The 27,085-nt window shown below is 43.3% G+C and overlaps 1 protein-coding gene across 1 annotated transcript; it reads right to left on the reverse strand.

Annotated features, from left to right (window-relative positions):
• Positions 1–2,697: 2,697 nt before the first annotated feature.
• On the reverse strand, positions 2,698–27,028 carry POLR3F (RNA polymerase III subunit F). The gene is made up of 9 exons (XM_082252306.1): positions 26,829–27,028; positions 23,564–23,681; positions 20,041–20,108; positions 18,460–18,527; positions 13,534–13,646; positions 9,036–9,179; positions 7,372–7,479; positions 5,404–5,595; positions 2,698–3,099 (listed from the first exon to the last, which is right to left on the reverse strand). Exons 1-9 carry the CDS (start codon positions 26,882–26,884, stop codon positions 3,022–3,024), a joined length of 945 nt encoding a protein of 314 aa, XP_082108432.1. The 5' UTR covers positions 26,885–27,028; the 3' UTR covers positions 2,698–3,021.
• Positions 27,029–27,085: the final 57 nt, after the last annotated feature.

The raw sequence follows: 27,085 nt of genomic DNA on the forward strand, positions 1-27,085 counted from the left end.
ATCCCTTTAGACGTGTTTCAATTACATTTTTGTTGCAGGGGATGCCAGAAATCTGACTTGTATCTAATGCCCCGTACACACGTGCAGATTATCTGAAGACTTTTGTCTGCAGACTTACCAAAACCATATAACATGAGGTCAAACCTAAACACTTTCAATTTGTATGCAATCCGGCAGGCCCTTGCACTACATAGAAAAGGTAAATCTGAAGACAAAAGTCTTCAGATAATCTGCACGTGTGTACGGGGCATTAGGTTGACTTCTGGTAAAATTGGTGAGCCAATCACACAAGCAGGAAATGATGTTTCTGGGGTGTGGTCAGTACACATTCTGTATACAGAACACCTCCAGGTAGACATGTTGTATTGCATTTTCAGAAAATTATAACAGTTGCAGATTGAAAAGGAAAGGTCATTTTTAATACCATTCAATTACAATATGATTTGTGTCACAATTGTATACGCTATATTGTTTTTTCTTTATTTGCAATTTTTTTTCATATAAGTTGCGCAAAAGTTACCCTTTAAGTGAAGCCTGTTGCAGTGTTGGCTAGATAAACTTAGTGGTTCTCTAACTTTATTATCAAGAAGAAAAAATGCAGTGCTACTTCTACTGTAAACAATATTGTTAAGTGATGGTGACAGCCTCCGTGCCTAAAGGTCTCCAAAAGATAATTTAAAATAGTGGTGTCACCCTCCAAGGGTGTACAGATACCCAATGTTAACAGTATGTGGTGTCACCCTCCATAAGTGTACTGATGCTTAACCACTTGCCAACCGGGCCATAGCCGAATGATGGCTACAGCGCGGACGGCTAATTCTGGGAGGGCGTACCATGACGTCCTGTCAGAATCGCGCTTTCTGCGTGCCACTTGGGGCCCAGTGGGTAAGTGGTTAATAAAAATGTTAATAGCGATGTCACCCTCTGTGGGTATGCTTAAGAAATGTTAATAGTAATGATGTCACTATATATATATATATATATATTTAATAGTGACTAAAAAAAACACAGAGGGGGTCACCATAACTCTCCAACATTTATTTTTTGTTTTCACTTTGGAATATACGAGTTATACACTGTTGTTCGTTGAAATATAATAAACCACATCATTAAAAGTCACTATAGTATTTATATATACATAGGGGGGGGGGGGGGATACCATGAGAGCCGGTTCACACTGCCGCGACCATAAGTCGCCCCATGTCGGAGCGACTTCAGCGCGACTTGTGAATTATTTTGCGCAACTTATATGACAGACGACTTTGTATTTGGCCAATCAGAATATGATGTGTTGTGACCTAATTCCCCTTTTCTGTTTTTTTTTTTTTACTCATTTCCTCATTGCCCACCAGTGCCACGTATCAGTGCCTCAAATCAGTGTCCACCAGTGCCACAAATCAGTGTCCACCGGTGCCACGAATCAGTGTCCACCAGTGCCACGTATCAGTGTCCACCAGTGCCACTGCCCACCAGTGCCACGTATCAGTGTCCACCAGTGCCATGTATCAGTGCCATGAATTTGTGTCCACCAGTGCCACTCACACAGACCAGGCAGAGATAATCGTATATATCAGGGGTCTTCAAACTACGACCCTGCAGCTGTTCAGGAACTACAATTCCCATCATGCCTAGTCATGTCTGTGAATGTCAGAGTTTTACAATGCCTCATGGGATGTGTAACTATATAGGAACTGTAGGCATGGCTGCAATGTGGGGAATGCCTGGCTAATCTCTTTCTTCTTCCTGGAAAGTCTGATAACAAGTCGCTTCAAATAAGATTAGGATCCGACTTGGAGGCGACTCCCATTGAAGTCTATTGGCACAAGTCGGATACAAGTCGCCTCAAAGTAGTACAGGACCCTTTTCTGAAGTCGGAGCGACTTCAGTAGTGCATATTAAGACGGCTCTCATTCATTTACATGGGATTTGTTATGTCAAGCGACTTGAGGCCACACAAGTTGCGGCAGTGTGAATGGACTCTAACTGTTAACATTTCTTAAGCCTAGTCTAGCCAAAGTGGGGGGCATTACTATTGTTAACCTTTTTAAAGCATCAGTACACCCACGGAGGCTGACACCACTAGTATTAATTTTCTTTTGGAGACATTTAGGCACAGAGGGTGTCACCATCACTTTCCTTTTAGCAATATTTTTCACAGCAGTGGTAGCACTGCATTTTTTCTTCTTGGGGGAACATCCGGGACTGACTCAGCTGTGGCTCCATGTCACTAGTGGCGAGAGGCGGTGCTGAGCCGCCTTCTGGGACACAAATAGCCCCTTGTGGTGTTTGTTTCTTTTATAATCCAGGCTGATCAAGCAGCACTTGTTGCTATTCAGGAGTGAGTGTAGCAATGCATGTTATACATTTTTTTTTTAAATTGTTACTCTAAAAGCTGAAAATTGACCTTGGCAGAAAGAGTAAAAGTGTTCAGTATTGAAGTGGTTAACAAGCTGCCGGCAATGGGGTTTGGATGGGACACTTGTGCCACCTGCAGCTAAACCCTATAGCCCCATACACTGCCGTAAATGCCCAGTGTGCGGGGCCTAACTGCAAAAGAAATAAAAATTAAAACGAATTGACGAAATATGCCTTTATCTCTGATAACATACCCAAATATTTTCTTCTATCTACATATGGAATTTCAAAATATGTTTGTACTGCCTTCAGAGCACTTTTTAAAAAAAAGAAAAGCAAATGTTTATACCTTGCTATCATTTATTTAGCATCTCACTAAAAATTATAAATACTTTTTTATAGTATTTATGGTTCCTTCCGAGAGGTTTATTATCACATTTACAATTTGATAGCTGAATAATGAGTTAAATAAAACGACATCGCTCTTTGGTTTGGCTATGATTTTAACTGAAGTAATATCAAAAGTGGAATCTGAATAACAATAAAAATTGTAAACATCTAAAATAAATAATTTAGTACAGTTTGTACAGTTGGATACACCAAAGTGTGTCAAGCTTATAGGTAGATCTCTTGTCCTGTGTCACTTTGCTATCCATTAGGCCTCCATCAGTATTCCATCCACTCAGACATATATATACAGTTCGATGGAGAAATATCACCACCTTCTTGGCAGTCATCAAAAACCTGTCCAAGTAAACAAAAAGAAAAGGAACGTTAAGCGTAGGTACAAACGATAGATGAATATCGATAATCATACTGAAGTAGGTTCTACAACACTCTTAGCAATAGTTCAGTAGGCAGCGTTAAAGCAAATATCCAGCTTTTACTGCAATTTACCCCCTTGCCATTCAGATCAATTTTGACAAATTTTCACATATAGGTTATCACATTTTTTTTGCTAGAAAATTACTCATTTTCTGAAAGCAGAGGCCCTAGAAAATAAAATGATGGCTGTTAACATTTTTTTGTTGCACGATATTTGCACAGCTGTTTAACACAAATTTTCATGAAAAAAATACACTTGCATGCATTTTAGTGCACACTGTTTACATATGCATGTGGAACCTACGTGTGTGTTTGCATTTGAGCGTAAGCTTGAGGGCGGGGGTTGAAATTTAATGAGCAACATCCTTTGAGACAGCTTGGGCAGTGATAGGTACTCTTTTTGAAATATATAGGGTCTTTTAGACCCCTTAATCCCTTCTCTGCCCTCCAAGGCTACTGATCAAACCAAAATCTGTTTGATTGGCTGCTTCCCTGGCCAGTACCGGTTAGGTAAATACTAAACTGAAACCGAACTCTACCGGCTTCATTCATCATAGAGAAAGAAACATATGTTCCTCCTCCTCTATGGGCAGCTGATCTGAACACTTGCAGTGGTCCCAGGCTCCCTGGTGGTATGGGAAATCCCAGGAACAGGCAGTGGCGGGGGGGGGGGGGGGGCACTGTTCCAAGACATGTAAAGTGATCTGGTGGCTGTAGAGCCGCCTGGATTACTTTGACCCGAAAGCCCATTGCTGGCTATTAGAAAAAGGACACCTGGATCATGGCTGCTAATACACATACACTGAATAGGATGTGGTTAAATAGTTTGGACTAGGGATCGACCGATTAATCGGGGGCCGATATGCACTTTCCCCGATATAATCGGAATCGGCCCGAGGTTACCGATATTGACGATATTTCGGGAAAGTGCTTGTACGGGAGTGATGCCTGCAGCTAGAGGCATCACCCCGGTACCGGCGTCCATAGCCGACGGTCGGCTGTCTTGTACTGACAACTGATGCGGCTGAGAAGCTGCTCGGCTGTCATTACAAGGAGCGGGAGGGGACGTCCCCCCCTCCCGCCGCCTTCCGTGGCTCGCCCGTGTCTCCTGTCCCACCGGGAGACCCTGGCAACCAGCCGGCATGGTCGCCGAAGAGAAGACCCGATCAAAGCTGCATTCGGCTCTGATCGGGTCTCCATGTAAGAAACCGGAAGTGATATCATGACATCACTTCCATGTATTCTGCGCCAAATTCAAAAACAATTACAGCATTCAAAACAGCCAAACTTGGCGTTATTAATGCTTTTAAGTGCGGAGGAGGGGTTTGGGATCCCTCCACAAGAGTACCTGTAAAAAAATAAATAAATAAACATGTACGAAAATATCGGCCGATACCGATATGCGATGACGAAAATATCGGTATCGGCAATAAAAAAATGATATCGGTCGATCACTAGTTTTGACCAAGATGGTTCAAACAAACTATTTACTTCACTAAGATGCAGCAACTCCCACTCCCAGAAGAAAATCAAGTCAGGCTAAGTGGCGCTCAGCCTTTCGCAGGAAGCTTTGTATACTATAAAAAATAGAAAGCTTCCTCCGATTGGCTGAGGTAGAGAGGCAGGCAGATGATGTCACAATCTTCCCTTCACCCAATCAGAGGAAGTTTTGTATTCATTCATGGAATACAAGGTCCCTGTGGAATGCTGAACGTTGATCATCCTGGCTTGATTTTGTTCCGGGACTGGGACAGGAAGTTCCGGTTCCGCTGATGGAACACAGCACTGTATATTGTATGTAGCTGAGGCTGGAGGCAGTTTTTATAGCACTGAGAGCTGCTGCATCTCTTAGTGAAGTAAATAGATCCTTTGGACCAGCTTGGTCCAAAGGAACTATTCAAATGTCGCTAAAAGTTGGAAATCAGCTTTATGTATATGTCCAACCAGCAACTTATTTTGTGTTAGTTTTTAATAGAGTGGATAAGGGTTAGAATCCCTGTCAGGCTTTACTGCTATCTGGGCCTTCATTAGGCTTCAGTCCTTTACTTCCTGCTTGGCTGACAACTGTTTCAGTAAACCGAAAACGAAAGAAAATCGAAATTTGTTTATGGCTTTTTACTAAAAATGCAAGAGAGACATACCGCAAGAACATAGACATGAGCAAGTGCACAAAAGATAAACAGTAAAACTGTAAACTGAGATTTAACAGGTCACATAGCTTACCGGGCACAGGCCACAAGGTGTACGCACTAAACCTGCTGGCTGTATGATTGGGTTCACTCCTCTGTAAAGTTTCAATTGTCCATCCACACTGCCCACTGTTCCTTCTTTAGCTGCAATTATGGTCATTTCTACCTTCCCATCATAAATCAGTGTGTTCAGAATAGTTTCTATGTCTTCCATTGATAATTCAACCTTTTAGAAAAAGAAATTCATAAAGAGGAATTGCATATTTTATTTTTAAAAATCACACATGCATTTTGTTCAAGGCTAGGTTCACACTGCTGTGATCCGATTTTCAGTGCGATTATGTAGTGCACCTTATGTGGTCTGCATATTCTTTGGGGCCAACAACATGTTGGAATCGCACCAAAGTCGTACAGAAACCTCTTCATAAATTAGGCCATGCCAAGTTGCGTTGATGTGTACAGGCACAAGTAAAAACAACATGATTTCCACTATCATGCGATCCTAGTCGCATCTGAAATTGCACTAGAGTGAACAAAGTCTAAATAGATCCTATCATGAAATATAGCATGTAGTAAAGCATGAAAACACAGGCTTTTACAAAATACTGTCCAGGAAAAGTTGTGATCCCAGCCTAAGACCACACTGTTGCAGCTATTCTATTTGCGTAATCTTGGAACCTGCCACTACTTCCTGCCCTCCATGCATTCTGACGGATAAATCACTATAATAGGCCGCCTCACTTGGCAACACAATTGTGCAGGACAAAGAAAGGGCAGCCAGGTAGGCACAGTCACTATTCGGAAGTGCCAGAGCTTTGCCTGTCAGAAAGGCCAGAGATTGCAGGTACAGTATCTCACAAAAGTGAGTACACCAATCACATTTTTGTAAATATTTTATTGTCTTTTCATGTGACAACACTGAAGAAATGACACTTTGCTACAATGTAAAGTAGTGAGTGTACAGCTGGCCAGTCATGTCTCTAAACCTGAACTCTATTGAGCACCTGTGGGGCATCCTCAAACAGAAGGTGGAGGAGCGCGAAGTCTCTAATGGCGCTTTTCCACTGCATGGAACTGAACGGTTCGGCTCGCTTTTGTGCTTTTCCACTGTTGGTACCGCATGGTACGGTGTAGGAATGGTTCGGTACAGCGGCGCTTTTCCACTACATGGAACCGAACGGTAAGGCTAGCTTAAACAGTACCACCTCAGTTGTGGTTCCAACAGGGCCATACCGGTACCATATCCCACAATCCTTTGCATGCAGCCTTGACTGTTTGTCACTACTAGCCCTGATTGGTCAGAGAATCATTGTTATCCCACCCACTTACTTTAGTACTACTATAGTGGAAAAGCAAACCATACCGAACCGTTCCAACACCGTACCATGCGGTACCATGCAGTGGAAAACCAAACCGGGCCAAGCAGGGCCGAGTAGAGCCGAGCCGGTGCTTGCAGGGGAATAGTGCCATAACATCCATTAGCTCCGTAATGTTGTCATAGAGGTGTGGAAGAGGACTCCAGTGGCAACCTGTGCAGCTCCGGTGAACTCCATGCCCAAGAGGGTTAAGGCAGTGCTGGAAAATAATGGTGGCCACACAAAATATTGACACTTTGGGCCCAGTATGGACATTTCTACTTAGGGGTGTACTCACTTTTGTTGCCAGCGGTTTAGACATTAATGGCTGTGTGTTGAGTTATTTTGAGGGGACAGCAAATTTACACTGTTATACAAGCTGTACACTCACTAATTTACATTGTAGCAAAGTGTCATTTCTTCAGTGTTGTCACATGAAAAGATATAATAAAATATTTACAAAAATGTGAGGGGTGTACTCACTTATGTGAGATACTGTATGTGCATGTACCTCCAAGTTCCAATACTTTACACCTGAAACGCTTTTTTTTTTAGTAAGTAAGTAAGTAACCTACCAATTACAAATCTCTACAGATAATCTTACAGGCACAAGCGATGGATACTACAGCACGTCTTGTATTTTTTACCTTGCTAATGCCAAGCTCACAGATATATTTCCAGACTTCATGAGATGATGCAAAAGAACTGTTTCTTTGGATCATTGGGTTTTGCTTACTGTCCCTGGCTGCTTCTGCCTGTTAAATATGGGGAAAAAATAAAAATAAAAGCCTTCCTTTATAAGGAACAGTGATAGTAATTGTCTACAATTCATTTTCATAAAAGAGGTTCTATTTTTAAAACTTGGGGGACGCTTGAACATTGGCACATACACTATATTACCAAAAGTATTGGGACACCTGTCTTACACACACATGAATTTTAATGGCATCCCAGTCTTAGTCCGTAGGGTTAAATACTGAGTCGGCCCACCCTTTGTAGCTGTAACAGCTTCAACTCTTCTGGGAAGGCTGTCCAAGATTTAGGAGTGTGTCTATGGGAATGTTTGAACATTCTTCCAGAAGCGCATTTGTGAGGTCAGGCACTGATGTGGACGAGAAGGCCTGGCTTGCAGTCTCCACTCTAATTAATCCCAAAGGTGTTCTTTGCAGTCATGTGCAGTCATGTTGAAACAGGAAGGGGCAATCCCCAAACTGTTCCCACAAATTTGAGAGCATGAAATTATCCAAAATGTCTTGGTATGCTGATGCCTTGAGAGTTTCCTTCACTGGAACTAAGGGGCCAAGTCCAACCCCTGGAAAACAACCCCACACTATGGTCCCTTCCTGTTTCAACATGACTGCACATGAATTATGTTACTGGGAGAGCTGTGTGAGTGAATGAGTCATCCAGCTCACTGAAATGTATCAATTCACAAGTCAGACCCAGGAGCAGAGAAACTCGGTATTTTAAAAATGCCACAATAACAATACCGTGGCTATGCAATACCGCAATATATCGAATTACCGAAAACCGGCATATGTCTAAGGGACACCTGTTAAATTGTGGATTTTGACTCATTTTGAAGATATTCCAATATTCTCCTATTCTGGCCACATTGGTCAAATTTTAGCTTCCCCCTCTTTTTTTCTGTAATAGTGGCATTGATCACTGTGAAGGACATTGACGGCAGATCTCCCCAATTACCAGCAATAAACCTAGCAGAATTTTTAAGTATTTAGCATTCTCTAAACATACAAAAATATGGGAAAAAAAAAAAGAAACATGGCAACATTTGGGCTTCAAATTTGTACTACAGTCTTTTTTTTTTCCTTTGAAAGTGTAAATACGTGACGTTTTATTTGTTGTCCATGGCCCAGCTATAGAGATTTTAATTCACTTCCTGTTCTTGTGACAGCAGGACAAGAAATGAGGGGAATGGTTGTCAGTGAGACAGAAAGTCACAAACAATAATAAAAACCTGACACTGGTTCTTTTCTCTATTTCACTAATAAAAGGTATTTTGCTGTAGACCGTGTCCCCACCAGAGAGATTTTCATCACTTCCTGTACCAACAGCAAGTAAGAGACTCAGCTTGAATATAAAAACCTGACAGATTATTTTCCCATTCTGTCCAAAGTTAACAGTTTTAGCTAGACTGGGTTTAGGTTATGCATTCCTGGTGAAAAATGATATTGTTTGAGCAGCCAAATTTTCCAAATATAAAATGGCAAATCTGGAATACAAACAAAAAAGAACAGACAATAATATACTATCATAAACAAACACAGACATAAAATTCAAAATTAATCACCTTAGTTTGCAAGAATTTAAAACACTGTTGGTTTAACACTTCGACAAATTCAGACTCAAAGTCCTGGTCACTGTACCACGCTCCTCCCGTCACCGAGCGGTCAGGCTGTACATTATACAGCATGTACACTTTCTTTTTTGAAGCCTGATATAAAAAACACACAAGCTTAAAACAACTGAACAAACACACATAATAATACATACACATACACTGCTCGGCATAAACGAGTACACTTTACTTTCCTTAACCACTTCAGCTCTGAAAGGTTTTACCCCCTGAATAGCCAGGCCATTCTTTGCGATTGGGCACTGCGCTACTTTAACGGAAAACTGCGCAGTCATGCGACACTGTGCCCAAACACAATTGATGTCCTATTTTTCCCACAAATAGAGCTTTCTTTTGGTGATATTGGATCACCTCTCCAGTTTTTAGATTTTGCGCTATAAACAAAAAAAAAAAAAAAAAAAAGCGAATAATTTTGAAAAAAAAATATATATATTTTTTATTTTCTGCTATAAAAAATTCCCAATAAATTTTTTTTTAAAAAAATCAATTTTTTTTTTTTTTTACCAGTTTAGGCCAATTTGTGCTCTTCTACATATTTTTGGTAAAAAATAAAATCCCAAAAAGAGCATTTTAATATGTTTGTGCAAAAGTCATAGCGTTTGCAAACTATGAGACAGATTTTTAAACTTTTTATTTTTTTAAATTTAATTAGCAATACCGGCGATCAGCGATTTTTAGCGGGACTGCGACATTGCTGCAGACAGATAGGACCCCTAACTGACATTTTTGACACTTTTTGGGGACCAGTGACATTAATACAGTAATGAGTGCTAAATAATATGCACGGTTACTGTATAAATGACACTGGCAGGGAAGGGGTTAATACTGGGGGGTGATCAAGGGGTTAAATGTAAGCCTAAATGTGCTTGCTAACTGTGGAAGGGCTCTGTGAAAGGCACACAAAGATCGGTGTTTCAGCTTAGCTGAAACACACAATCTCACTGTGCCTGTGTGACAGGAGACAGGACCTTTGTTTACATAAGCAGGCGGCTCTCCTGTCAGTTTATCTGAAGATCGCGGGAGGCCAGAGGCGATCGAGCCCGCTCCTTCCGCGGTCTGGCTCCCGCTGTGTCTGAACACAGCGGGAGCGCGCCACATAATCACATAGATCTACGTGATTATGCGCAGTCGAGCCGCCCTGCCGCAATAAATCTGCATGGGGCGGTCGGCAAATGGTTAAAGAATCAACATTTTCTATGGGACACTATACTACAAATACTCCCACAAATACGACTGCAACCAAGACTTGGTAATTTGCACACACAAAAAAGTATTTTTCCTAACAAATTCATTCAAGACCATGTTGCAAAAATGAATACACCCCAATGAAAGTTTTAGGAGCAAAGCTCAATTTTAGTCAACAAAATCCTAATTAACAAGAATTCAACTACAGGTGAGTGTAATTATTCATTAAACAGGTGTCCAGCAAACAGTTGATTATAAAAAGGCGTTACTTAAAGAAAACCCCTTCCCATTTCATTCTGTCAGAAATGGCACCACATGGAAGAGAAATGTTACAAGACAGAGAAGAAAATAATTTCTTTACACAAGAAAAGTTAAGGCTACAAGAAGATCAGAAAAGCCTAAGGCCCCTTTCACATGGGGCAGATCTGTCCGAGCCAAATCCACCTGCTCATCGGGGGGGGCGGATCTCTCCGCTAAGCTGAGCAGGCGGATGACAGGTCTGTGTCCGCTACGCTATGCAGAGTGGACACGGACAGAGCCCCCTCTCTTCTATGGGGCGGTTGGATGAAAACAGACTGCATGTCCGTTTCCACCCGATTGTCATCTGATTCGACCTGCTGGACGGATGGCAAACGTATCGCCAAGTCTGTTTTTAGCGGATCTTGTTGGATCGGATGCCGAGCAGGTCAGCAGACACATGTCCTCTGACATTCGCCACCCCATAGAGGACAATGGGTGGCCCGATCAGGTCTGCTTGAAAAATGGACAGGTGCACCCGATCGGTCCTCTAGTGTGAAAGAGGCCTTACTTATCAGTTAGAATACTGTAGCAAAAGTGATACAAAAATGTAACAAAGGTGGCACTGCAACCATCTTACAGAGACGTCCAGGCCGTCCATGGAAGTTAACACCTATACAGGAGCTTCTTCTGATGAGAAGGGTTGAAGAAAACTGCCATGCAAGTTCACTGCAGTTAGCTAAAGAGGCAGAAAGCCAAACTGGGGTGATTTTTCCTGTGACACAATACGGCATACACTGCAGAGGAATGGCATGCATGGGTGTCGTGCCTCTTCTAAAGCCCATGCACAAAAAAGCCAGCAGAGAATTTGGGACGGCCCATGCTGAAAAAGAAGAAGACTACTGGGGCTCTGTACTCTGGAGTGATGAGACCAAGATGAATGTTTTTGGAACTGATGGCTTCAAAACTGTATGGCGTCACAAAGGTGAGGAGTACAAAGAAAAATGCATGATGCCTACAGTGAAATATGGTGGTGGCAGTGTCCTTCTGTGGGACTGCATGAGTGCTGCTGGTTTCAAGGAGCTGCATTTCATTGATGGTATCATGAATTCACAGATGCACTGCTCTATATTGAAAGAGATGCTACCATCACTCCGTGCCCTTGGTCGTTGTGCACTTTTCCAATAGGACAATGATCCAAAACACACATCTAAGGCCACTGCTGAAGAAGAACAGGGTGAAAGTAATTCATTGGCTAAGGATGTGTCCTGATCTGAACCCAATCGGGGAACATCTATGGGGAATTCTGAAGAGACAAGTTGAGTATCACTCTCCATCCAGCATCCAGGCTCTGAAAGAGGTTTTTCTTGAAGAATGGAAAAGATAGATGTTGCAATTTGTCACAACCTTGTTCATTCCATGCCTAGCAGACTTGGTGTGGTCCTTACAAATATGGGAGGTCATACATAATACTAGATGTAGTAGTTTTTGTTGGGGTGTATTCATTTTTGCATCAACTAATTTGAGTAAAACTGAAGATTTTGTCATCTAAGTTCGATTATTAAACTTACTTTCATGTAATGAGCTAAACAAATGTTCTATAAAACTCAGTTTTGTCAAAATTTTGGAAATTGTGCTCATTGAGATATTGATGTTAAAAAGGGATGTACTCATTTATGCTGAGCAATATATTTTAAATATACACACACATACATTTTAATAACTGATAATAGAATGAAGCATTGGCCTACCTGCTTATTTTTTTTATTCAAATTTCCGATATACATATCTAAGCATAGATGTAACGCACACAAGTGATCTGTAGTCTCAAAAATGCCATGTATTGTAGCTAACTTTAAACTTCATACAGATAAGTCATGTTACATATGGTGCAAGTATGTAGGGATGCACCGAAATGAAATTCTTGGCCGAAGCCGAATAATAATAATAAAATGTTTGGCCGAAGGCCGAATACCGAACGCGGCGTTTCGCATTTTTTCCATTTATTTTGCCAATTTTTTGTCCTCTCTCTTGTCCTCTCGTGTGTCTCTCTCTCTTGTCCTCTCACTCTCTCTCTCTTGTCCTCTCATGTCTCTCTCTCTCCCTAAATGTTACTGTAGGGAATGGGATTCAGTGCACACTGCAGCCTTTTACCATAGGGTTAATGTTAGTGACACTGTAGGGATTGGGAAGGATGCTGGGAATGGAAATCAGGAAGCATGCAAGCAGCCTTGTAAATTTTAATTGCAGATACAGGGCACTGGGCAGGTCAGGGTTAATGTGGTAACATCAATTACTCAGTGACAGTCAGTCAGTGTCAGTGTGGACTCGATCAGATTATACCGTGACAGACAGTCTCTCATAGTGGTGGTAATAGGAGTCTGGAGGTTGACTAGTAGGAGCCTGGAAAGGAGCACAGCCGCATACATACATTACTCACTCGTGCACTGCAGCCCGCCCCACACATTCAGTGAGTCTTACTCTCCTCCCTAGTTTTTTCAATGGCACATTCAGGAAGCCAATCACGCCGTGAGTAGCGGCACAGCGGAACCAATCAGGTGTGCAGGCACGCGTGATTGGTTCGCTGTGCAGCTAATCACGGCGTGATTGGCTTCCTGAATGTGCCATTGAAAAAACTAGGGAGGAGAGTAAGACTCACTGAATGTGTGGGGCGGGCTGCAGTGCACGAGTGAGTAATGTATGTATGCTCACCGCTGAAGTGTCCCGGCTTCACGGAAGTCTGTGAGTCCTCCTCCGAGTCCCTTCCCCCTGTAAATATCGTGACCTCGGCGATATGAATATCGCCTACGGCCACAGAACGATAGTCGATATCATATCGACTATCGTTCAGCCCTATTGTTCGGGAAAAAATTATTCGGCCTTTTGACTTATTCGGCCGAACACCGAAAGTGCCATTTTTTCTATTTTCGGCCGAATAATGTTCGGCCGCCGAATATTCGGTGCATCCCTACAAGTATGTAAACTGTAAATAAATTCATAATTCGTTTACCGCTACTGACTTGACCGCTTTAATTAGCTTCTTGCTTTCCATGTTCTTTAGGATTTTATTGATTTCAGTGAGAGGAAGATTACTTTTGTATCGGATGTCTCTGCTCCATATTCCTAAGAAAAACATGAATAAATAAAATGTATATTAGTTGCAGCTGCACTGCTTTAACATATTGCCTGGAGGCTTGTTGAAAGCAAAGTTGTTATCCGTGTCGATGATCACCGTTTCTCCAGTATATTTGGTGTAACAAATGCAAGCTGTACTTAAAGTGCAACTTCACTCTCTCAATCAACACTGACTCATTTTAAACCTTATTCGGCTAGCATTAGTAAATAGATAGGAACGTATATCATATTTACTTGTTTTAGACCTTTTTTTAATTATTTCCTTTATTTTCTAGGCCTATGCCAGTGATGTAATACATCCCAGTAATCTTCAGAAGGGGTTTTCCCAGCTAAGCCCACCCTCCTGTCTGCGTAAATGCTATATGAATTGTATGCCCTTACTCAAGAAGGCCACAGCCAGATATGCTAGGGGGTGTTTTTCAAATGAATTTCTCAGCAAAATAAAGCATTGGGACATGGATGGATGGGTGTGTTTGCTTCGACTAATACAATATTTTTTTTTAGTTGTTGGTGCTCAGATGCAATTTAGTTTAGCTTTTTTATGGAAATTTAGTCATAGCTCCTAATTTACTTTCTAAAGCTGGCTATACATGGCTGAAATTACAGATGAGTTGGCCAAAATTCACACTGTGGTGACCCTGTTAGCATCACCTGGCTCACAGAAAATTGATTTTTTCAATTTATTTTTGTTGAAGAAGCCAGGTGGAAAACTATTGGCCAAACACTGACTGCATCCAAACAGATGGAGTCACTGTTTGGGTATACAGCAGCTGTGGGAATTTAACAGCCGACAGGGGAGATTCCTCCATCCAAAGTCGTTAGTGTAGATGGAGGAATCAATGTTCAATTTCTATTTGGATTTTAAATATTAGATAAATCTTTGCATGTATGGCTAGTTTAAAGCACCAATCATGCAAGACATTCTAGCCCCAAAGAATCTTCTGAAGTGTAAACCAGCATAGAAAGATTTTGTTGTAGCAGTTAAAGTGTATGTAATACACCGTGTGCACAATTATTAGACAAGCTGTATTTTTGAGGCTTAATTTAAATTATTGAACAACTACAGTGCTCTCTGTAAAACCAAAATGTTTATAAACCTCAAACCTGAATATTTAGGAAAATAGAAGTGAGGTTTTGGCTTTCTTAGGAGAATATGGGCTCTTTCACACGGGCGGTCTGATCAGATCCGTCTGCCAGTTTTTTAGGCGGATCTGATCGGATCCTCCATGCAGCTCTATGGGGCAGCAGGTGTCAGGGAAGGTCACCTCCGCTGACACCCGCTGCCATCCGCATCCGATCCTGTGCTGAAATCTGGACGGATGGAAACCCTATTTTTCCATCCGTTCAGTAATCGGAGCGGATCTGATGAGAGCGGACAAGCGGTCCGCTCTCCTCCGATCCCCCATAGAGGGCAGCGGGTGCTGAGACACCTCCCTCTCCGCTCTGCAAGCGGAGACGGAGCTGTCATCCGCCCGGCTCAGCGAGGATCGCGGATCGATCCCCGCTGAGCAACACGGATCCGCCTGCGGAGGCGGACCGTGTGAAAGAAGCCTATCTGTGTGCGCACAATTATTGGGCAACTATTAGTGTGCAGAATTATTATGCAACTAAATGAAAAACGAAAATGTTGCCATCTCATTTGTTTATTTTCATCTGTTAGAGCCGGTTCACACTGAGGCGATCCGACTTTGGGGGGCGACCTGTGAAGTCGCGTGCACCGCGACTTCGGCGTGACTTGCAGAGACTTCACATAATTGAAGTCTATGCAAGTCGCTCCCAGGTCGCCCCAAAGTAGTACAGGACCCTTTTTCTAAGTTGGAGCAACTTGTGTCGCTCCAATTAGAACGGGTCCTGTACTACTCAATGGACCGCGACCTACCGCGACTTGTCAGGCTGACAAGTCGCCTGACAAGTCGCGCTAGTCTGAATGGGCTCTTAAAGTGAGAATAATTAACAAACAACTCAAAATTTACAAATAAACATTTCTGACATTTCAGTGACCAATATAGCCAAGTAATAAGCTTTCCATTCATATAGTCTGTTAGTATCTTGATCTGTTGACGATCACCTTTTTGTGCAACAGCAACCACAGCCTCCCAGACACTGTTCAGAGAGGTGTACCGTTTTCCTTCACTGTAAATCTCCCATTTAGAAAGGGCCAAAAGTTCTCAAGAGGGTTAAAAGGACAGGTGAAGAAGGGGGCCATGTTATTATTCTTTCATCTTTAAGGACTTTACTGGCTAGCCATGCAGTGGAGTACTTTTATGCATGCGATGGAGCATTGTCCTGCTCAAATATCATGGTATTCCTGAAAGATGCAGACTTCTTCCTGTACCACTGTATGAAGAAGGTTTCTTCTAAAAACTTGCAATAGGTTTGGGATTTGATTTTGAGCCCATCTTCAACCCAGAAAGGTCCAACTAGCTCATCTTTAATATTGCCAGCCCATACCAGTACCCCCCCACCTTGATGGAGCTCTGTGCCCGTTAATGATCCAGCCACAGGCCCAACCATCTGGTCCGCCAAGAGTCACTTATCTCATCAATCCATAAAAACCTTTGAAAAATCTATCTTTAGATATTTCTTGGCCCAGTCTTGTGTCTTGTTGAGTGGTGGTCGGGTTTCAGCCGTCCTTACCTTGGTTATGTCTCTGAGCACTGAACACCTTGTACGTCTCAGCACTCCAGGTAGGTTGCAGTTCTGGAATAGGACAGCACTGGAGGATAATGGATTCCTGGTAGATTCACCTTTGATTCTTCTCAAATCTTTGGCAGTTAATTTGAGTCTTTTTTATTTTTTTTACACGTTTCTTGGAAACCTGTTGACTATATGCAACAAAACGTTTGATGGTTCTGTGATCGGGCCCCAATATCTTAGTTTATTAGTGCTGCATCCCTCTGAAAGAGTTTTTACAATTTTTGACTTTTCAGAGTCAGTTAAATCTCTTTTTTGGTCCATTGGAAGGAAAAGAAGCTGCCTAAAAAAGTATGCACACCTTGATATAGGGTGTTGATCTCCTTAGGCCACACCCTCCCTCATTACACAAATACACATCACCTGATATGCTTAAATCCTATAAGCATACAAGTTTATACAGCTTAGAGTTGCACAATATGCATAGAAATTATTATTTGGTCAAAATACTCACTTGCCTAATAATTGTGCACGCCGTGTAGGTACTGCACATACTATACAAATACAGTAAACCCCCCTCCATTGCGGGGGTTACGTTCAGGACCCAGGCGCGAAAAGTGAAAATCCGCGAAATAGAAAAACCCTATTAAAATGCATTGTAGGCATGTTTTTTTTACTGTCACTGTACGTGTAAAAGCATTTTAAGGTCTTTAAACACACTTTTAAAACAATAGAAACTCATTTAACCACCTCAATACTGGGCACTTAAACCCCCTTCCTTCCCGGACCAATTTTCAGCTTTTAGCGCTGTTGCATTTTGAATGACAACTGCGCGGTCATGCAACACTGTACCTAAACCAAATTTATGTCATTTTTTCCCCACAAATAGAGCTTTCTTTTGGTGGCATTTGATCACCGCCAGGTTTTTTCTTTTTTGGTGCACAAATAAAAAAAGACCGAAAAGTTTGAAAAAAAAAAAAAAAAAAAAATTTTTTGTTTAGGTTATAAAATTTTGTATATAGATACGTTTTTTCCTGCACTGATGAGCACTGATGACGCCGCACTGACAGGCACTGATGAGGAGACACTGATATGCAGCACTGATAGATAGCACTGATATGCAGCATTGGTGGGCACTGATAGGCAGCGCTGATGGGCACTGATAGGCAGCACTGATGGGGACTGATCGGTGGCACTGATAGGCGGCACTGATGGGCGGCACTGGTGGGCAATAACGGGCACTGGTGGGCAGCACTGATAGGGGGCACCACTGGCAGGCTCTCTGAGGCCTGTTTGCCATCCCTGGTGGCCATGGTGGGCATCCCTGGTGGTCATGGGTGGGCATCCCTGGTGGCTCTAGTAGCACTCCCTCCCCCCAGGGCTGCACTGGTAATCAATCCTCTGATTACCAGCACAGACCCCCCCTGTGATCAGTGAGTAATTAGAAATACTCACTGATCCCCCCGGCTGCAGTACAGATCCTCTCTGTCAGGATCTGTCAGGAGGAGAAGAGATTGAAGCCGTTACAACGGCTGTATTGACATTACATGACGGCTGTGATTGGACACAGCCGTCATGTGATCAGGAGGGCCAATCACAGGGCCCTCCTGCCAAGATTTGTTGCTCTGTGTCCTAGGGACACAGGCACATCGAGATCGCGCCGCTGCGCGTGCCCGCGGCGGCGCGATCTCGCTCCTTCTGAAGGACGTTCCGGAACGTCCGATCAGAAGGATGAGACTCCCACCCGGCCGTATATGTACAATGGCCCGGGTGGGAGGTGGTTAAACACATAAAAGATACTGAGAGACATAGCAAGAGCTATGGAAAACACAAAAATATTTCATTTTTAATGATTTATATAGTAAAATAACATTACAAATAAAACCGCAATATACCGGGACCGCAAAAACTGAACCGCGATGGAGCGGGGGTTTACTGTAAACAGGCAAATAAAAACAAACATATTTTATTTCATGTATGTGTTGCAATAGATTGCCTATATGATTTCAATAATGTATGTGTACTAAAAATGATTAAATGTGCAGCAATAAATATTTACAATTTATCATTACTGTGATTTTTTTGTTCTGGTGCTAGGAAAGTTAAATTTTTTTGGTATTTGAATAAAAATTTGTAATAAATAAACACCCAATTCACCTAAGAATACCTTTATTTCCAGCATCCTCGATAATCTGATACACTAACTTTTCCTGATTGTCGGAACCCTTCATTTTACTGCAAATAAAGAAAAGAAAAGGGAGTCTCATCAAAATAATTCTTTGCTTAGGGAAATTGCATTTTGGTTTTCTATAGAAAATTTGGAGGCTGTATATATAAAAAGTCCTATGAGAACGCTCTCCATGTAGTGACAGCATACTCAGGAAAAGGCGTCTGCCTTCTAAGTCTAATTATACAATTTCTTTGCTTTGTCATTGATCGTAGAGGCTCTCCCTGCTCTCATAGGCTCGCACAGGCCATTGGCACCTGCTGATGTCAGTCAAATACTGTGAGCTTGGAGCAGGGCCAAGTCGCACTGTCTGTGTCTATGGATTCAGGCAGTGCAGCTCGGGATCGAGCACGCAGGTGTGCTACCATTGGAAGCGGATTCCTATGGTGGCACACCTAGAGGAGAAGGGAGCCAAGAGCACTGGCGGGAGACGCAAGAAGAGGACAAACGGTGCCGCTCTGTGCAATTTAGAAGTATATCATGTTTTTAAAAAAAAATAAAAAATATATATTTATTAATAAACTATGCAGCTGCTGTGTGTGCTGTAATATACTGAAATAGAATTAGAACATACAGTAAGAGGTGTGAAGCTGTGTACTGGCAGCAGTACAGATGACTTCCCGTCTGCTGCCAGTGCTTTTCCTCAATCCAAGAGAAGTATTTTGTTTTCATCTTTTAATACAAGGCTTCTTCTAAATTGCCGAGGTGGAGAGCCGGGCGTCATGATTTCCACCTCAGTCAAATCAGAGGAAGCTTTGTATTCATTGATAAAAATACAATCCTGAACGGCAGAAGCAGTGCTCAGCCCGACTTTAATTTTTTTTGGGTGATAACCAGGACTCCTTGTCCTCATATGTCCCCGATAACGAGCTTCCAATCCCTCTCAGGGTAAGGATAAATTCACCCTGCTCCTGGTAGATTCCTTTAAATGGCCTTCACCAGTTTGGATGTGCCCTCTCACCCCCCAGGAACACACCAATCAGTGCTCTCAGCCATTGGCAAGGGGCCGAATGTCAGTCAGTGTCTATTGAACTGGATGACACCGCCCCATATTTGACCCGAGTATACAGCCCTTTACTATGGGGTGACATGGTAAGTACTTGAGGTGTAGCCACTATGGCACTGATTTTGAATAGAATACTAGTTTACAGATTGGGAAACACTATCCATTTTTTTTTTTTTGGTTCAACCCAGTAGGCTAAAACGAAAAAAAATAAAAAAAATAAAAAAGGAGCTCAGGAGGAGCCACTGTACTAAAAATCCGATGTTAGTATCTACCCTGCTGAGCTACTGGGTTTTGACAGGGGGGACGGCCCTCCTGCTCTATTTCTGTGGGCAAATATATGTTTTTTTTGTTTTTAAACCTTGAAAAATTCAGACAGGAAGTGGCATGTACTGCGGTCATAAAACAGCACTGCTTACCATGTGTAGCTACAGCTATATTATAGTACATTACAGCAAACACACGCCGGCCACATAGTAATGTAATAGAATTGGTTTGTTTGGGTCATTATAGCTCACCCAGCAGTCTGTGCATCTTTCAGTCTGTACAAAAGACCGGCTCCACTTCTAAGGAGATCCAGCTGACCCTAAAATTTGAACAAAATATGAAACGGTTTAGTATACATAAATACAAAAGAAATTAAAGTGGTTGTAAAGGCTGAAGGTTTGTGTCTTCGTGTGTGAACGGACACACAGACGTAGGTCGGGAGCACGCCTGCTTAGCTATATATAACAAAATTATAAGCGCAACGCTTTTGTTTTTGCCCCCATTTTTCATGCACTGAACTGAAAGATTTAAGACTTTTTCTATATACACAAAAGACCTATTTCTCTCCAATATTGTTCACAAATCTGTCTAAATTTGTGTTAGTGAGCACTTCTCCTTTGCTTAGATAATCCATCCACCTCACAGGTGTGGCATATCAAGATGCTGATTAGACAGCGTGGTTATTGCACAGGTGTGCCTTAGGCTGGCCACAGAAAAGGACACTCTAAAATGTGCAGTTATACTTTATTGGGGGGGGGGGGGGGTCTGAAACCCAGTCAGTATCTGGTGTGAACACAATTTGCCTCATGTAGTGTAACACATCTCCTTCGCATAGAGTTGATCAGGTTGTTGTGGCCTGTGGAATGTTGGTCCATTCCTCTTCAATGGCTGTGCGAAGTTGCTGGATACTGGCAGGACCTGGAACACGCTGTCATATATACCGATGCAGAGCATCCCAAACATGCTCAATGGGTGACATGTCCGGTGAGTATGCTGGCCATGCAAGAACTGGGATGTTTTCAGCTTCTAGGAATTGTGTACAGATCCTTGCAACATGAGGCTGTGCATTATCATGCTGCAACATGAGGTGATGGTCGTGGATGAATGGCACAACAATGGGCCTCAGGATCTCATCATGGTATCTCTGTGCATTCAAAATGCCATCAATAAAATGCACCTGTGTTTGTTGTCCATAACATGCGCCTGCCTATACCATAACCCCACTGCCACCATGGGCCACTCGATCTACAGCGTTGACATCAGCAAACTGCTCACTCACACAACACCATACACGCTGTCTGCCATCTGCCCTGTACAGTGAAAACCGGGATTCAGCCGTGAAGAAAACACCTCTTCAAAGTGCCAGACGCCATTGAATGTGAGCATTTGCCCACTCAAATCGTTTACGAAGAGGAACTGCAGTCAGGTCAAGACCCGATGAGGACGACGAGCATGCAGATGAGCTTCCCTGAGACGGTTTCTGACAGTTTGTGCAGAAATTCTTTGGTTATGCAAACTGACTGTTGCAGCAGTTGTCCGGGTGGCTGGCCTCAGACAATCTTGGAGGAGAAGATGCTGGATGTGGAGGTCCTGGGCTGGCGTGGTTACATGTGGTCTGCGGTTGTGAGGGTGGTTGGATGTACTGCCAAATTCTCTGAAACGCCTTTGGAGACGGCTTATGGTAGAGAAATGAACATTCAATTCACGGGCAACAGCTCTGGTGGACATTCCTGCAGTCAGCATGCCAATTGCTTGCTCCCTCAAAACCTGCGACATCTGTGACATTGTGCTGTGTGATAAAACTGCACATTTTAGAGTGGCCTTTTATTTCAGCCAGCCTAGGGATCCTTTCACACCTGTCTGTTCGCCGGCGGACTCCGTTCTGCTCAGCGGGGGATCGATCCGCCGATCTCAGCTGAGCAGGCAGATGACAGCTCTACGTGCGGAGACAGAGCTGTCAGATCCCCGCTGCCCTCTAAGGGGGAATTGGAGGAGAAAGGACCGCCTGTCCATTCTCATCCGATCCCATCTGTCGGACAGATGGAAAATAGGGTTTCCATCCATCCGGATTTGACGGACGGACAGGATCGGATCGGATGGCAGCGGAGATGTCTCGGCTGACATCCGCTGCCCCATAGGGATGAATGGAGCATCCGATCAGGTCTGCCTGAAAAACGTACAGGCGGATCTGATCGGACCGTATGTGTGAAAGGGGCCTAAGGCACACCTGTGCAATAATCATATTGTCTAATCAGCATCTTGATATGCCACAACTGTGAGGTGGATGTTTATCTCGGCAAAGGAGAAGTGCTCACTAATACAGATTTATGAACAATATTTGAAGGAAATAGGCCTTTTGTGTACATAGAAAAATTTTAGATCTTTGAGTTCAGCTCATGAAAAATGGGGGCAAAAACAAAAGTGTAGCATTTATAATTCTGTTCAGTATACAAACACACATACACATTCAAATAATTTCATTCTACAGTAGATGCATCTACTGCATTTTGTGGACCAAAAAAAAAAACAGTGCTGCCAGACAATTCAAATAGAAAAATGGCATATATGGAGATGCTGCCAGCACCAACATGCACAGGCAGCCTTGTACTCCCTCCCTAAGAAAACTGATTGATTGGAATGTTAGATGCACTAGCAGATTTAGATACACTAACAAATAGAAAACAAACTCCAGCTAACATTTTATAAGCAGTGACAGCAACAATTTTGTTCCTTTTAGGGTAAAGCTTTTACATACATAAAAAGCTGATCATTGTAAGCACCCCTGCTAAATGGTTTGTCTCAACTCCCTAACTGCTACATTTGCAGGAAAGCTTGTTCTGTTAAAAAAAAAAAAAAAACAACAACAGACTTACTGGCTAGATTATCAGATGAAAATAAAATAAAGAAAAGTCTAAAAACAAAATTAATGCAGCCATCACATCTAAGAAATGGGAAGCTGCAATATGATACATATTTGCTGTTGGGTTTAATACTGCTTTAACTTTAAAAAGTCTGATTGGCGAAGTTTGTGACTACGTCAGCCTACCGCTCCATCTCAGCCAATTAGAGGAAGCTTTGAATTCATGCATAGAATTCATAGAAGAAGAAGCTTCCTCTGAATAGCTGAGCCCAACTCAATTTTGTTCCAGGAAAGTCTCATCTTTGTGCCGCCACTCAGCGCTGTGCACTGTATGTAGCTGGGGCTACGTAGTTTAGACAGGTCTCCGAGCCACTCCATAAGGCCCCTTTCACACGGGCGGCTGTTGTGCCGCTGGTAAAAGAATGTTTTGTTATTTTGAAATTGCAACACTCCTGGCACAAAGGTTATTCCCATTTGTACATTGCGATTATGTGCGATTAGATGCGGCTACGTTTAGATGCGGCTACGTTTAGATGCGGTAGTAAGATCTTGCCTTTTGTATAGCAACTGTTTACTTATTTTTCTTTGTACTATGAATACCTGCGTTTTTTATACAGATAGCTGCGGTACATCACTCCTGGACGCTGTCAACTTAATTTTTTCTAAATACACAAAACCGTACGTTATGAAAACATTGCTAAACGCAGTGTGTGAACGGGGCAATAGGGATGCATTGTCTGCATTTAGCTGCGGGAAATAAGTTCCTCTTTCCGCAGCAAAAAGCCAAAGTCCAACAGTTCGTGTGAAAGGGGCCTTTTAGTGAATTAAATAGTTATTTTGGACCACCATGGTCCTTTTAATATACCTTTAATGGCATCTTATAGCACTCTTATCTCCCATCCTATATAACTTACAACTGATAGTAAGCGGTTGATAGCCAATGCTCTCTGCTTTGCTTCAATGTGTGGCATCTCATTCTGGATAACTTGATCTGTAATACCATGAGGAAACTGCTGACACAGCTCTATGATCCTTAAATGCAAAAAAAAAAAAAAATATCAAAAGGAGAAGAAATGTCAATAAACTGCGTTTTAGCCAGATATTTCAATTCCAGAAATAAATGCAATACAAGATTTGATAATATAACAATACAGGTGTTATAAATTGTATCTTTTCCAGAAAGAAGTATGATTAATACAACAGTTTGTGGTCACTTAAAGTGGAGTTCCACCCATTTTCGTAACTTTAGATGTATGTAATCCCCTTTAAAACGACTTTTACCAATGGAAACTTTTTTTCTTTTTTTTGCTAGTAAATACCTTATTTTCTAGTTTATTCCTCCTCTCCTCACTTCCGGGTCCGATTGGCGATTCACAGTGTGTGCTGGGGATGTATTCCATGCCAGAAATCTCGCAGTATTACCCAGGAGCTGAGCTGTACTGTGTGTATTGAGGCCGTGACCTGCCCCGCCTCCGCCCCGCCTCCTCTCAGTGAGTTGTACTGTATGCATTGTATTCAGGACGTGCTCTGCCCCGCCTCCTCTCAGTGAGTTGTACTGTATGCATTGTATTAAGGACGTGCTCTGCCCCGCCTCCTCTCAGTGAGCTCAGTGAGGATATAATGCTTTCAGTCCTCGCTCACTGAGAGGAGGCGGGGCAGAGAACGGCCTGAATACAATGCATACAGTACAACTCACTGAGAGGAGGCGGGGCGGAGGCGGGGCAGGTCACGGCCTGAATACACACAGCACAGCTCAGCTCCTGGGTAATACTGCGAGATTTCTGACATGGAATACATCCCAGCACACACTGCGAATCGCCAATCGGACCCGGAAGTGAGGAGAGGAGGAATAAACTAGAAATTAAGGTATTTACTAGCAAAAAAAAAAAAAAGTTTCCATTGGTAAAAGTCGTTTTAAAGGGGATTACATACATCTATGTAATCCAATGTATTAAAAATGGGTGGAACTCCGCTTTAAAGCAGAGACACAGCTAGCCAGCTATAACCTCTACTGTATAATTAGATTGGCACAACGGAACTATGAATATCTCAAACCTGAAGGGCCATTGGGAATAACGGAAAGTCACTGAAGTAGTCTGTGCTACTATAGTAATAGCTGCAATCTTCCGGGCCCTGTGATGAGCACCTTGCACTCTGCACACTGACCAACAAGGGTTGCTTTCTTGGCATTGCATCCATTCATAGAACACTTGGTATTTTTTTCAATGAATAGAAGGCATTCTCTGACCGAACGAGGTGGCGATCGTGACATCCTCTACAACTCATCCAATCAGAGAACACCTTGCATTTATTTAAAAAAATTGCAAAGCATTCTGTAAATGGAGGCACTGCTCTTTGTGCGCCCCCCCATGGTCCATGTGTAGTGGAGCAGCCGCTAAGCACAGGCCCTATAGCAGTGGTGGCATACCTTGGCACCCCAGATGTTTTGGAACTAAAAATGTAACTTTCTGCTTTATAACATTCTCAATAAAAAATAAAATTCGAAATCAAATTTTTTCATCATTTTAGGCCAATATGTATTCTGCTACATATTTTTGATAACAAAAATCCCAATAAGAGTATATTGATTGGTTTGCGCAAAAGTTATCACGTCTACAAACTAGGGGAAAGATTTATTCATTTTTACTTATTTATTTTTACTAGTAATCGCAGCAATCAGCGGTTTTTAGCAGGACTGCGACATTGCGGCGGACAGATCGGACCCCTAATTGACATTTTTGGGGGGACCAGTGACATTAATACAGTAATCAGTGCTAAAAATATGCACTGTTACTGTAATAATGACACTGGCAGGGAAGGGGGTTAACCTAGTGAGTGATCAAGGGGTAAATGTGAGCCTAAGGGGTGTTTTCTAACTGTGAGGGGGATGGGCTTGTGAATTCAACACAGAGACCTGTGATCCTAAAAAGGAGGAACACAGGGGCTCTGTATTGATAGCTGAGAGAACAACGGTCTGCTGTGTTTACAATGGCAGACTGCCGTTCTCTCTTCACAGGGAGCGATCGCGGGTGCTCGGCACCAATCGTGGCCACATGGTTTGGCTTCCCCATTGGTGAGTGGGCAAGCCCACAGGATCGCTCCTGCGAACCGTGGTACAGGTACGGTGATTCGCAGGAACCTAGCGGCTGGTCGGCAAGCGGTTAACCTACCAGCATGTCTTTGGAGTGTGGGAGGAAACCCGCACAGGAAGAACATGCAAACTCCAGGCAGGTAGTGTTGTGGTTGGGATTCGAACCAGTGACCCTCTTGCTGCTAGCCGAATATGCTAACCACTACACCACTGTTGACTTTTAACTGACATCCGCAGCAGATCGCATGAACAAAGTGCGATCGCTATCCGATTCAATGCAGGAAATCCAGTGATCCCTGTGCTTTTCCCGCAGGGGATCCCTGTGCGTTTCCCGCATGTGATCCCTGTGCGTTTCCCGCATGTGATCCCTGTGCGTTTCCCGCATGTGATCCCTGAGCGTTTCCCGCATGTGATCCCTGAGCGTGTCCCGCATGTGATCCCTGCGCGTGTCCCGCATGTGATCCCTGCGCGTGTCCCGCATGTGATCCCTGCGCGTTTCCCGCATGTGATCCCTGCGCGTTTCCCGCATGTGATCCCTGCGCGTTTCCCGCATGTGATCCCTGCGCGTTTCCCGCATGTGATCCCTGCGCGTTTCCCGCATGTGATCCCTGCGCGTTTCCCGCATGTGATCCCTGCGCGTGTCCCGCATGTGATCCCTGCGCGTGTCCCGCATGTGATCCCTGCGCGTTTCATGCATGGAGTGTGAACCAGCCTTAGCAGCCACCAGTTCTCTGCTCCGCCCTTCACAGCCATCAGTTCTCTGCTCCGCCCTTCCATCGTTCACTGGAGCGCTGGGCTGTGGAGGGGGCGGGAGCCGGCTGCCAGTCCAGGCATCTGGGAGGATCCTGACAATAAAGTCGGGATCCTTCAGATCCTGGAATGTGTGCTGAATACGGGTCACAAGAGTGCAGAACTAATCACAGCGGTCAGATGGGGTGTACACGTCACAAATGAATGAGCCCCCCTGACACTTTGATGACCCACTCAAGCACACTCCAATAAAGTAGGCCAGAAGTCACACAGCCATGTCCATTAGAGAGCCACCTTGGAAGGAAGAGAAGAGGGCCAGGACAGTGACAAAGTCTCACCTGTTCTCTATGTCAGCAGCGTCCCCGCTCTCCTGCTTCACCTTCACATCCGCCATCTCCCGACTCTTCTCTTCCACTCTTCCACCGGGTGCACGCCGCTCACTCCTCTACACACTCTCCATACACTCAGCCAATGCTGGTCAACTGCGCCTGAGCCTCGGTGCTCAGGAATCCCCGGCAGCCATCTTGTGTAAGGGCAAAAGTAAACCCTTCATTAAAAGCACATATTCTAACACATGAAAGACTAATAATGCACG

Source organism: Pelophylax lessonae, assembly GCF_965119305.1.
Source record: "Pelophylax lessonae genome assembly, chromosome: 3".
Classification (NCBI taxonomy): domain Eukaryota; kingdom Metazoa; phylum Chordata; class Amphibia; order Anura; family Ranidae; genus Pelophylax; species Pelophylax lessonae.